The sequence below is a fragment of the Elephas maximus genome, chromosome 19, assembly GCF_024166365.1.
Source record: "Elephas maximus indicus isolate mEleMax1 chromosome 19, mEleMax1 primary haplotype, whole genome shotgun sequence".
Lineage (NCBI taxonomy): Eukaryota > Metazoa > Chordata > Mammalia > Proboscidea > Elephantidae > Elephas > Elephas maximus.
In genome coordinates this window covers 25,472,519-25,486,402 of record NC_064837.1, presented here as the reverse complement: position 1 = coordinate 25,486,402, position 13,884 = coordinate 25,472,519, and the positions used below count along the sequence as shown (strand labels likewise).

Sequence of the window (13,884 nt, the reverse complement as noted above, 5' to 3'; positions counted from 1 at the left end):
GTGAGAAAAGCGTGGTTTTGAGTTTGGGCAGTTATTTGATTTATTGTCCTGCCTTTGGTCAGCTCTTCGAAGCTATGGTTTGAGAGCAGTTTGGAGCTACAGGAAGGACTGGCTCCAAGAAATGCTTTAATACACGAAGATGGCCCACACGTTTCCTTTCCTCCTTCCCTTCTCAGATGTTTTGAGCACATGCTTGTGCCAGGTGGGGGATGGGGACTGGGAGGGTAGGTAGGGTGGAGTGTAGATGAGCTTGGAAAAGGAAATTGGGGCCCTGATTTTAGAATTTACCTCTGGTCACACTTAGTGGGATGGATTAGAGTGGGTGAACCTGGAGGCGGGTCAGGAGTGCCTCTTCTTAGACCTGTAGGGTAAAAGCAACCTTGTGTCTTCGTGTTTGTGAGCTTCCTGCTTTGACGATGTTTGCAGGGACTTAGGCTCCAGAATAGGACAGCCAGGGCTTCGAGTCAGTTCGAACTAGTTCAGTCATGGCAGGCGAGGCACAACCAAAACAGTCCCAAATTTTTAAAATAATTGGATGATCCGGAACCATAACCGGAACGGGAAAAATTATGGGTCGAAGCCTTGGAATGGGAGACTCAGAAGAGGCTTAGTGAGCCCTTTCAGGAGCCCAATGTGTGAGACTGGATTATTGCCAGGACTGTGGAGAGCAATACACATTCAAAGCAGTGTGCTCTGCTGCCATCTCTGACCCGGGCCCACTGTTTCCAACCCTCTGCAGGATCCAAGGGGCAAAAGATCTGGTTGCTATGCAACACTTACCCTGCCCTTGTTTTCTAAGAGAGATCAAGTTTCTAGTAGTAATTTTTCCCATTTCAGTTACGGTTCTGGGTCACCCAGATTTTTAAAATTCAGGTCTGTTCCCGTGTCATCTCCCTGACCATGACTGAACCAGGAAGAACAGGTTCGAAGCCCTGAGGACAGCAAATATGCACTTGTTGGCAACTCCAAGTTGCAAGCCTCAGGGGTGAGTGTATGATTAGCAATGTCTTTTTGGAGTTGTGAGCTTCAGTACAGAATGTTTGATTAGCAATGCCTGCTCGGGTTACTGGAGTAGTATGTGATGTAGGAGTGCCATGGGTTTGCCTCTCTACCAGTATTTTCATCTAACCTCGAAACCGTACGTTTGAGTGAGGTTATTTTGGTTCTGACTCCGTGTTCCCTTTCTAGCAATTGTTTCACTTGCCACTGAGCCCCATGATACCCTGAAGATAGTTCAAAGCCTCCCCAGAGGGCCAGTGCCCCTGAACAGGCTAAATCTGGGTCTGGCAGATTGTTTCTGAGTCTGAAACTAGACTAGTTTCTGCACTAATTTCTGGGGGGAAATTTCAGAAAGGCTGATTTGAAGACGTGGTTTTGTTGTCATTTTGGGTCTTTATGGCTTGCTTCACATCTCTCCAGCCACAGAGGTTCTTCACCTGGAGTCTGTGGATAAAATTCAAGGGTCCACAAGCTTGGGTGGGAAAAAAAATTGCACCTTTATTTCCATTAACCTTAACTGAAATTTAGCGTGCTGTTGGATTTTGAATGTCAGCAACAGGGCACAGCCATCTTAGCAAATACCTGTGACTTGGTCACTGGTAGGAATCACAGCAATTTTCGTATCATATTATGGTTATAGGTATCTGAAAAAGTAGCTTACGCTTGTCAGAACTTCAAAATTCTGGTAGTTATTAGACCTCTTGCTAGATCTTACAATTTAATACTTCAGTATACAAGCTTTTATTGCTGTATCGCAATTTTAAATAATACTTTGATAAATGTATTTAATTATAATTAATTTCCTTTGTAACCCTAAGTATTTTATGCATTTAAAAGCACTATTCTTTTAATCAGCCTTGGGCTGTGCCTTCCCACACCTTCCCCCCTCTGCATTTTTCAGTTAAGTTGGTGTTTTTAAAAGATTCCACCAGACGGACTTAAGCTACACTGTACTTATAGCCAGGTTTAAACTTCTTTCTTTCTTTTTTGAAATTCTAGCCTTTTGAGGAGGTCACTGGTGGTTCAGTGGTAGAATCCTCTCCTTCCATGGGGGAGACCTGGGTTCAGTTCCCAACCAGTGTACCTCATGTGCAGCCACGACATGGCCCTCAGTGGAGGCTTGCATCTTGTTATGATGCTGAAAATGTTTCAGTGGACCTTCCGGACTAAGACAGACTAGGAAGAAAGGCCTGGTGATATGCTTCCAAAAATCAGCCCATGAAAACCCTGTGGATCACAACGGTCCAATTATAATCAAGGAGGGGCGTTGATGCAGGGCCAGGCAGCCTTTTGTTCCGTTGTGTTTGGGGTCTCCTTGAGTCAGGGACCAACTTGATGACAGCTAACAACAAGAAGAAGCCTGAAGCTTTGGACACCTCCCCACCCCCCACCCCGGGAAATCACAGACTCACAACCCTGCAGTTTACATGCATTTCAGGGTGTGGATCCCTTAAAGCCTCTTCATGGACCCAAAGTCAAGGACCCTCACTAGTACTGCCACAGTACAGTCATGGCCAGGCATGTGCCCAGTGCTTCCTGTGAACTTTGTCATTTAATCCTCTCAACCTCCCTAAGAGGGAGCTTCTAATGTTATTCCTGTTCTATGTAGGAGGAAAATGAGGCTTTCCTGGGGCTTAGTAACTTGCCTGGAGTCCCTGGGTGGTACAAATGGTTAACACACTCAACTGCTAACCAAAAGGTTGGAGGTTCAAGTTCTCCCAGAGGCACCTTGGAGGAAAAGCCTCACGATCTACTTCAAAAAAACATCAGCCATTGAAAACCCTATAGAGCACGGTTCTACTCTGACATACATGGGGTCACCATGAGTCAGAGTTGACTCCACGACAGCTGGTTAGTTACTTGTTTAAGATCACAGAGCTAGTGTGCGACTGAGCCCCTGGATCCCAACCCAGGTACTTTGATTCTAGGCTGGCAGCATCCTAGGTGAAAGGTTCCCCATCTTCCCCAAACCCCCGTGTCTTCTTGTTGTCAGTGCTCCTGCCCCCTCAAAGCAAGAAGCCCTTCTTGTGTTTAACCCAGTGTTCTGTTCTGACCCGTCTTGCCCATTTACTGTCCGATGATCATGGTTGTAAGGGTGGGGCAGTGTCAGCCATCCTTTGGTGGGGAAGATGTTTCTTGGGTGGTTGTCCAGGCCCTCTGCTGGCCCTCCAGACTGTTCTCCCCTCTCCTTCCCTGTTTCCTGCTTCACACTCCTTGAATGGCAGCAAAGGGGAGTTGGGCAGGCTCCTCCCCTCATCACACTGCTCTGGTCTGGCTGAGAGTCCCTGTAGTGCGTTTGGAATTGGCATGTGTGTGAGCCATGAGGAAACCCTGGTGGCATAGTGGTTAAGTGCTCTGGCTGCTAAGCAAGAGGTTAGCAGTTCAAATCTGCCAGGCCCTCCTTGGAAACTCTATGGGCAGTTCTACTCTGTCCTATAGGGTCGCTATGAGTCGGGATCAACTCGACGGCAGTGGTGGGTTTTATGAGCCATGACTGAACTGGCCTTTTCCTTCCTGAACTTCTGGCAGGCGAAGCTGGTCCGCTACATTTGCAAGCAGCGGCAGTGCAAGCTGAGCGTGGCTCCAGGTGAGAGGACCTCCGAGCTGAACAGCTACCCCCGCTTCAGCGACTGGTTGTACACCTTCAACGTGAGGCCAGAGGTGGTGCAGGTATGGGGGCCGGGACACAGGTCAGGGTGTGGGGCGTGAGGGACCAAGACATTTTGTGGGTGGAAAAAGTCAGTGAATAGAAGCAAAGGACCGCACACAAATCCAAGGGTTAGCTTCCTGTGGTTAAGACTGAGGGGGTCTCCCATGGGAATGCAGGCTCCAAGAGGCAGACCTACCTTGTCTGATTTGTCTGCCACAACATCGCCATTCAGTATTGGGCCTGATATACCAGCTGCTTAATTGAGATCAGTGGGTAGTTAGGGAACAAAAAAAAAACCTGTTGCTGTTGAGTCACTTCCAACCAGGTCTTCGAACTGATTCTCCTCAGTTCAGTCATGGCCGAGGAATTAACACCGAATAGAATCAATTTTTTAAAATTTGGATGAACCGAAACCATAACTGGAATGGGAAAAATTACGGGTTGTGACTAGGAACTAACCTCCCTCTCAGAAAACTAGGGCAGTGTATGTGTTGCGTAGCAACCAAATCTCTTGCCCATTGGATTTTGCACAGAGTCAGAAACAGTGGTGCCCCACTCAAAGATGGGGCTGACCACACCGCTTTGAATGTGTGTCACTGTCCTCAGTCCTGGCAATCATCCGATTTCACGTGTCAGGCTCCTGAAAGGGCTCACTACGCCTTTTCTGAGTCTCCCATTCCAGGGCTTCAACTGTAATTTTTCCTGTTCTGGGGCACCCAAATTATAAAAATTCGAGTCTGTTCCAGTTTCATTTTGTTGGCTGTGACTGAGCTGGTTCGAAGCCCTGATTCTAACTCATAGCGACCTTAGAGGACAGAGCAGAACTGCCTCATAGGGCTTCCAAGACTGTGCTCTTTATGGAAGCAGACTGCCTCATCTTTATCCTGTGGAGTGGCTGGTGGGTTCCAGCTGCCAACCTTCAAATCAGCAGCTGAGAGCTTATCCACTGTGCTACCAGAGCTCCTTAGGTAGATAGGTAGATAAATAATTTTATTCATTTATTGAATGAATGAATATAGTTATGAAGTGGTGGATGCCCCCAGGAGCCAAAGGTTTGCTCCTGAGTGGGTGGTGACACAGCTTACTCCAAGTTCTGGTCTTCAGTTAAAGTCCTACAAGAGAAGCTGCTGCCACCAAAGAGCCACCATCCCCAGATATGCCCAGCTACTCTTGAGCTTACCTCTGGAAAGAGCCGTGGGAGTGCTGGTCACCAAGGGGAGAGGGCCTTCTCCAGGAAGACTGGGCAGGCAAAGTGGGGGAGCCCCACAGCAGGAAGTCCTTGGGCCCCTCAGAACTAGATCCTTTGCTCCTGAAGGAGCGATGCTTATGGGAGTCAGACTAGCCCTGAAATGGGCCCTGCAGTTTGGCTATAGGGCTGCACCAGTCACCACAGTGGGGTCCCAGTGCCCTTCGGAGCCTCCTGCTGCTCATTTTGCTTCAACACTGACACATACGCTGTATTTGTATGCAAATAACGCACACCTTCTATGGTTGTTTGCTAGCGATGCCTTCCCCTACAAGGTATTTTCGTAAGGATGCTATGATAATTTTTTTTACAGCAACATGTTAAAAAAAAAAACTGGTATAGTGGCGCTTATGAAAATATCTCATGGGGAAGGGTGCGGTTGGCAAACAAATGTAGAAGGCATGCATTATTTGAGTAAAAATATGGTAGAGCACCTCTGGCTGCAGTGTTAAGTGCTGGGCATGTGTTGTGTCATTTAATTGTCCCAACATCCTAATGAAGCAGGTAGTGTTTCCTCCATTTCACAGTTGAGGAAGCTGGGGCTTGGTGAGGGGCAGGGACCCATTCAAGGTCCCAGAGCCAGTGAGATACACAGCTGGGCGCCCTGTAGGCCTGGCTCTCTGAGTCCTCACTCTCAGCCACTTCTCTCTCCTTGCTCTTGGGGATGCCCAGGTTCTTGGCCTGTGAACCTGGACAAACACTTTGACTTCCCTAAGCCTAAGTTTCCCTCCCTATTAAAGGGAAGAATAGCCCATACACCACTTCTTGCTTGCTGAGGCAGAAAGTGATGAGGATCAAGTACTAAAGGCACAGTGGTATGCACTGGAGCAGGAGAGAGAAAGTTAAGGCAATTTCCACACTCATCTTCAGCTGCTGTGATTCCCTGGGGAGAGCCAGACTGAACAGTGACCCGCTGGAGGCATGCACATGGGGGCAACTCTAAAAAGCCATCTGGAGAGTAAAAGGAAGGCCAGGAACAGGCGGTGGACAGAGGCAGTTTTTTGACTCAAGAGAGGTGGTGGGAGTCAGCTCAGGGCTTGAGAGAGAGAGCAAGTGTCCATCTTCCACCCTCATGCTTGTACCAAGGGATGCACCTGGCATTCTTCACCCACAGGGCAAGGAGGAATTGAAGCTGGAGGAGGCGGAGGGGTGGGCAAGGCTGCCTGAGGGTGTCTGGGGAGTGGGCCCAGCAGCTTTCTGGGGAGTGGGCCCAGCAGCTTTCTGGTTGAGTTTTAGGGAATATGGGGAACTGTTGACTGAAGGCAGGGGAAAAAAGGCTGTTTACTAAGCCCAGCTCCAACCTCTGCTGACTGGGGAGGGGAGGTGGGGAAGTGGCTGCCTTCATTCTGCTTTGATCCTTGGAGTTTCTCCTTGTGCACGTATGGAGCACAGCAGTGGGGGATGAGGGTTAGGGAGGCTCCTTGGAGCATTGTCCTCCAGATGCTGGCCCCGGGAGGGGAGGGTGTGGGTCTATTTTTATTCTGTTTCTTAATTCAAACAGTTGTTCAGACACTGCTCTGACACTCCCTCCCCCACCTTCCCTACCCTAGGCCCTGAGGGATCCTTGGTGGTTTCAGTTGAACTTGGTTCTAGAAGGTTCTGTCCATAAAAGATAAGTGCAAATTTCAGAAGAGTCTGAAGTTCCAAACAGCATAAAAATACATGCCTTTTCAAAGGTGAACTCAGAGACGGAATCCTTTGACTTCTGAATGTCATCTAAACCATTTTCCCTCCTTAAATAAACTCTTTATTTTGGAATAATTTTAGATTTTCAGCAAAGTTGCAGCGCTAGTACAGAGAGTCCCACGGACACCTTTTACCGAGTTCCCCCTGCTGTCGACATCTTATATTACGATGGGACATTTGTGAAAGCTAAGAAATCAACTTTGGTACCTTACTTTTTAACTAAACTCCAGACTTTCCTTGGATTCCACCAAGTTTTTCATTAATGTCCTCCTTTTGTTCCAGGATCCCACCCAGGGTACACAGTGCATTTAGTTGTCATGTTTCGCCAGTCTCCTCTGGTCTGTGATGGTTTCTCAGTCTTCCTTGTCTTTCATGACCTTGACAGTCTTGAGGCTGGGTGTCTTGTAGCATGTCCCCCAATCTGGGTCTGTCTGTTTTGTCTGCATCACTTGGTTAACGTAGTGTCTGCCAGACCTCTCCACTGTAAAGTTACTGTTGTTCCCTCTCCCTGTTTTATTCTTTGGAAGCCAGTCACTAAATCTAGTCCACCCTTAGGGTTGAGGGGGATGGGATTAAGCTCCACTCCTGTAGAGGGGAGTGTTTACTCATATTATTTGGAGCTCTTTCGTAAGAAAGGAGCCCTGGTTGCACAGTGGTTAGGAGCTCAGCTGCTAACCAAAAGGTAGGCAGTTTGAATCCACCAGCCACTCCTTGGAAACTCTATGGGGCAGTTCTACTCTATCCTATAGGGTCACTATGGGTTGGAATCTACTCAGTAGCAACCAGTACTTGGGTTTGTAAGGAACAGTCATCTCTTCTCCCCTATTTATGTATTTGGTCATTTATATTTATATCAGTAAGCACTCGATGTCTATTTTAAACTTTGGGTTATAATTCAGTATTACATTATGTACTTTGTTGGTCAAATTATTCCATGTTTGGACATGGCAATTTCTTTCAGGTTGGCTTCTGTGTTCCTTAACATGCTCTGTACTTCTGTTTTGTTGTTGTTTATTTGTTTTGGTTTTTGTTGATTTGTTTTGAGCATTTCCTTACTTTCTGGTCCTACAACATGCTTCAGGGTCATCTTGTATTTTCCCTGCCTCAGCCCTAGAATGAACTATTTCTCTAAAGAGCCCTGTCAACCATTACTTTTTTTTTTTAATTTTATTAACTTTTATTGAGCTTCAAGTGAACGTTTACAAATCAAGTCAGACTGTCACACACAAGTTTATATACACTTTACTCCGCACTCCCACTTGCTCTCCCCCTAATGAGTCAGCCCTTCCAGTCTCTTTCTTCGTGACAATTTTGCCAGCTTCCAACTTTCTCCATCCTCCCATCCCCTCTCCAGTCAGGAGATGCCAACACAGTCTCAAGTGTCCACCTGATATAATTAGCTCACTCTTCATCAGCATCTCTCTCCTACCCACTGTCCAGTCCCTTTCATGTCTGATGAGTTGTCTTTGGGAATGGTTCCTGTCCTGGGCCAACAGAAGGTTTGGGGACCATGACCGCCGGGATTCCTCTAGTCTCAGTCAGACCATTAAGTATGGTCTTTTTGTGAGAATTTGGGGTCTGCATCCCACTGATCTCCTGCTCCCTCAGGGGTTCTCTGTTGTGCTCCCTGTCAGGGCAGTCATTGATTGTGGCCGGGCACCAACTAGTTCTTCTGGTCTTAGGATGATGTAGGTCTCTGGTTCACGTGGCCCTTTGTGTCTCTTGGGCTCATAGTTATCGTGTGACCTTGGTGTTCTTCATTCTCCTTTGATCCAGGTGGGTTGAAACCAATTGATGCATCTTAGATGGCTGCTTGTTAGCATTTAAGACCCCAGACGCCACATTTCAAAGTGGGATGCAGAATGTTTTCATAATAGAATTATTTTGCCAATGGACTTAGAAGTCCCCTTAAACCATGGTCCGCATACCCCCGCCCTTGCTTCGCTGACCTTTGAAGCATTCAGTTTATCCAGGACACTTCTTTGCTTTTTGTCCAGTCCAGTTGAGCTGACCTTCCATGTATTGAGCATTGTCCTTCCCTTCACCTAAAGCAGTTCTTATCTACTAATAAATCAGTAAAAAACCCTCTCCCACCTTCCCTCCCTCCCCCCACCCCTCGTAACCACAAAAGTATGTGTTCTGAACCATTACTTTTTTAAAAGTTAGTTTTTAAGAAAATATGTGTTCACAAAAAAAAGACCAGACTTACTGGTCTGACAGAGACTGGAGAAACCCCAAAAGTATGGCCCCTGGACACCCTTTTAACTCAGCACTGAAGTCACTCCTGTGGTTCACCCTTCAGCCAAAGATTAGACAGGCCCATAAAATAAAACAGGACTAAATGGGCACACCAGCCCAAGGGCAAGGACGAGAAGGCAGGAGGGGACAGGAAAACTGGTAACGGGGAACCCAAGGTCGAGAAGGGGAGAATGTTGACATGTCATAGGGTTGACAACCAATGTCACATAACAACACGTGTATTAATTGTTTAATGAGAAACTAGTTTGCTCTGTAAACCTTCATCTAAAGTACAATTAAAAAAAAAAAGAAAATATGTGTTCATTGTAAAACAAAAATGAAAAGCAAAGCAAAATAAAACAAAAAAACACCAAAGAAAGAGATAAAGTGAAATAGCCCTGCCCCTCCCCCCACCAGGAGCACCTGTTTTTGCTTATCCTTCTGGACCTTTCCTAGCATCACCTGCTTCTGTGTACTGCTCCTTTTTGTACCTACAGAATTGGACTAGACATTTAATTCTGCAACCTGCTTCTTCCCAATAGTGATCTACATTTTCTATGATTCCAAACACTGCTATCAAGAATATCTTTGTACACCTGTGTATTCTGTAGGAAAGAATCTTGGAAGTGGACTTGCTAGGCTGAATTTTGATGAATGCTGCTAAATTATGCTTAAAAATACAATAAGAAAATCAAGGCAGGTTTGGCTCAGCTTTTTAGAACAGCCAGCACAGAAAGAGAGACTCTTATTGCAGATGTTCTTGGAGTAAGACAGTGTCTCAGTCATCTACTGCTGCTGTAACAAGTACCACAAGTGGATGGTGTTAACAAAGAGAAATTTATTCTCTCACAGTCTGGTAGGCTAGAAGTCCAAATTCAGGGTGTCAGCTCCAGGGGAAGGCTTTCTCTTTGTCTGCTCTGGAGGAAGGTCCTTCTCCTCAGTCTTCCCCGGAATAGGAGCTTCTCTGTGCAGGAACCCCAGGTCCAAATGATGCGCTCTGCTCCCGATGCTTCTTTCTTGGTGGTATGAGGTCCCCACGTCTCTGCTTGCTTCTCTCTTTTATATCTAAAAAGAGATTGGCTTAAGACACTATCTAATCTTGTAGATCTCATCAGTATAACTGCTGCTAATCCGTCTTATTATATCATAGTGATAGGATTCACAACATATAGGGAAATCACATAAAATGGTGGACAATCATACAATACTGAGAATCGTGGCCTGGCTAAGCTGACAGATGTTTCTGGGGGACACAGTTCAATCCACGACAGACAGTAAACTATACATATACCTTTTCTGAACATGTACTTTATTAGGTGGTAGTTGGGACCTCCCTCATGTGCTCCCCAAGAAATTGTGCAGGGCCATGCCAGAGAGACAGAGGAGAAACCAGGGCCCCTGTGATGTTGAATTGTTGCTGTGGACCAGGGCTCTCAATCCAGCCTGTCTTCTTCCTGCCTTAGGAAACCTCCCAGGATGCCCAGGTTTTATGGGATGGCATGTATTCTGCTGTCCAGACAGCAGATCCAGCTATCTGGCTAGAACCCAAGTGACAGTTTCTTCCTGGCCTGCCCCAGTGCCTTAGCCCACCTGATGCTTGGGAAACTAGAGAGCCCTAAAAGGGCCAACAGGACTGCTTGGCTCACACTGAGCAGGAGGAGTGTCAAGGGCCTGCTGACACCATCAAGGGACAATCCAAACACCAGAGCCCAGTCTTCTGGAAGCTTCAGGAAGGAAAGGAGCATGTACCCATCAGGATCTCCAAAAGCCCAGCCCAGGAAGTGGGAGAGGGTCTTTGGTCTGTGGGGCGTTGTTCTGGCTTGGAGCATCCTTCTAGAGCTGGCCCTCTCTCTTTGTGACCCTGAAGTTTGAGCTGCAGAGTCTCTTATGAGGTGGCTCAGACTCCAGAGCTCAGCACCTTGAAGAAGTCGTTCCATGTTTGTGTGTGTGTGTTTTGAGTTTTGGACCAAAGAGCACCAGCAGAGCCAAGAGGGAATCATGGGGGTTAGGAGATGCTGGGAGTCATGGTGGCTGCCCTTGTTTCCAGGCAAGAATTACACATAAACCTTAACGTGGTTGGAATTTTTAGCATAGCCTCTGTAGGCCAGCCACTGTGGCGGGCACTGCAGGTGGGCCACAAGTACCTTCTGCCTTCCAGAGCTACTGGCCAGCGGAAGCAAGGTGGACCTGTGGACCTGTGGCAGTGGTTGGCCAGGTGTTGGGGACAGGCAGACCTTAGAGTATTATTTGTATCTAGAGTGGGCCTCTCTGCCTTTTGCACTCTTTGAGATCTTGGGCTAGTTATTTCACCTTCTGGGCCTGTTTACCATATGAGAAATAATGAGATTATCATTTTTAAGACTTTACCTTCCACAGACAGTTATTCTGAAAAGTGAAGGAGCCTGAGGGAGAGAGATTATGTCAGATGAGATGGTTCCAGGAGGCCGTTTGGAGTAGTGCCCCCCACTTTCCCCCAAACCCTCCAAATGGTGGCTTTGCCTAGTATCTGAGATGTGTTTCTTTCCTCACAAATTGTAGTACCACTCTCCTTCCAGAAGGCATTTCTTAACACAGTGGTTTTCCCACAGGGCCCCTATGTAATATTTGTGGCCAACAGTTGGAGCAAGGAGTTCTGCCATGCAGTTTAAATGACGGTGCTTCCACCCCCAACCTCCTCACACCCCCAAGTTCACAGTATCAGGTATAGATTTTGGGCAATCGTCCTGGTATGTTTTGACTCATTTCCTAACCCACAGAAGATTTGGTCAGGAAGCAAAAAAATCCATGGCTGCCAAGGTGTGTGAGTTTTTAAATCTTTCTCAGTACCGAATGGCATACAATAAGTGTCATGAAGTAGGGCGAAGGCCTTCCTTCCTCTTCCACGTCTCAGAGGTAACCACCGTTGCTAACAAGTTGGTTAGGTCCCTACCAGTCCTTTTTTTTTTTTTTTTAATTCCTCCTCTTTTTTTTTTTTAATTGTAGTGAAAACATGCATACCAAAACATCCACCAACACTACAGCTTCCACATTTACCACTCAGTGACCTTGACCTACCAAGCCTTTCCATGCCAGTTCTGGTTGTTTAAGTTGGCATACAAATTTGTACCCCCCCCCCTTTTTTTTTCTAGAATGGTATCATAAAATGTGTATCATTCCACAGGTTTTTAGTCTTCCTCTCATCTCTGTGTTAGTCCGCACAAGTCCACCTCATTCTTCTTCAACAATAGAATAGTAAGAGATGAGCTTTCTCTGCAATATCTTATGAATGACTGTTTGAGGGATGCCACCTGCTCACATAGATGTTCATGATGTTGTAAGATGTCATTGTCATCCGCCGTGGTTCATCAAGGTTGAGAGCCTGTGCTGGGGAGGCCATGTGCCTAGTACCACAGCGCCTGGCACATGAGGGACCCTCAGCAAATATGTGCTGGGGAAGGAGTGGCTGAGGAATGAGTGAGGGTCACTGAGGGTGGAGGCTGGGACATCAGACTTGAAATGGGTCTCTTTCTCAACCAATATCTGTCTTTCTGTCTTTTTTTTTTTTTTTTCATTGTTTTGTTTTTGAAAGGGATCCAAATCCCAGAAGTCTAGCAGATTCCCTTTGCTAAGCTGTCAGTGCTGAAGGGTCCCAGCATCAATGCAGCTAATACCCCAAGACGATTTTCCTAGGGCTGCCCCCTGAGGCCAGTGGAGATGCTCTTTGTGTGGTGGGATTTGCCCTTCAGCCTCTTTGACCTCTCTGCTGACCTTGACTCTTCATGGCTTTGTGACTGGGCCCTGCCTTTTCCCTTAGGGTAAAAACATGAATGTATCACGTGTGGGTGTGGTTATACGTGTGTGTGTACAATCCCCTTCTTCCTCTCCAATATTGCCTTCCTGGGGTCAGTGCCTATAAGATTATCTAAATATTATTTCAGCTTATGTCTTTCGAGTGGGTGGTGTTTGTGGTCATAAAGTTTCAAGGACATAGTGCGTTTCTGCTGAATGAAACTATTATACGTCTACTTAAATGAAAAATTAAAATAAAATTTTACTTCCCCAGTCACACTAGGCACATTTCAAGTGCTCAGTAGGCTATATATGGCTTGTTGTTGCTGTTTAGCCAGCCCCTGACTCATGACAATCCCAGATGTTATGGAGTAGAACTGTGTTCCATAAGGTTTTCTTGGCTGTAATCTTTACAGAAAAGAGGGGATAGAGACAGAAGTGGACACAGGGCGGTGGTTGCACATCCAGGTCTCAGGTGTGAGTGAGTGCCTGTGCACTTGTTTCCTTCCGTCCCTGCCTGTGTCAGATTTCAGCCCTCTGCAGCCCCAGAGCCTGCCATGGGCATTCCTGACATGTGTGCCTTCTGATTCCTCTGCTCTTCCCTCATCTGTGGGTGTTGGAGACAGACAGCCTGGGCGGTGCCTTCATTTATTTACTATCAGGCCTTCATCTAGAGTAGTGCCATCTAATAGAATGTTCTGCAATGATAGAATGTTCTGTATTCCTTTATCCAATATGGTGGCCACTATGGGTGGCGCAAGCAGTTTGCAATCAGCTGCTAACCTAAAGGTTGGTGGTTCGAAGCGACCCAGCTGCTCCGCAGAGGAAAAGGCCTGGCAATCTGCTTCCATAAAGATTACAGCCAAGAAAACCTTATGGAGCAGTTCTACTCTGTAGCACATAGGTCGCCATGAGTTGGGGGCAGACTCAGCAGAAGCCACAACAAGAAAAAGCCACATATGGCTACTGAGCACTTGAAGTGTGCCCAGTGCAACGGAGGAACTGAAATTCAAGTTTATTTTAATGTTTAATTTAAATAGACATGTGGCTAATGCTGTTTTGGACAGTGTAGGCTGAGAGCCTGTTCTGGGTAGGGCCCCGTGCTGAGAGCTGGGATGCTAAAAACACTGTCCCTGGCCCCAGGAGCTCACAGACTTGGCTGGAGGCAGGGTCTGGAGCTGGGCAACAAGTGCCCTGGTGGAACCCAGCCTAGGGTCTGTGGAGCACGTGGGTAAACCTACCTCGGGTGGTTAAAGCAAGACCAATACCAGGAAAGGCTTCCGAGAGCTGAGACTTA

General features: G+C 46.9%; 1 protein-coding gene across 2 annotated transcripts in view; it reads left to right on the top strand.

Annotated features, from left to right (window-relative positions):
• The window catches only part of KSR1 (kinase suppressor of ras 1), a 174,576-nt gene that overhangs the window by 90,975 nt on the left and 69,717 nt on the right, over positions 1-13,884 (top strand). For both annotated transcript variants that reach the window (XM_049861472.1, XM_049861473.1), the window contains exon 2: positions 3,529-3,669. In XM_049861472.1, coding sequence (XP_049717429.1) covers positions 3,529-3,669 — 141 coding nt within the window. The remainder of the gene's footprint in view (positions 1-3,528; positions 3,670-13,884) is intronic.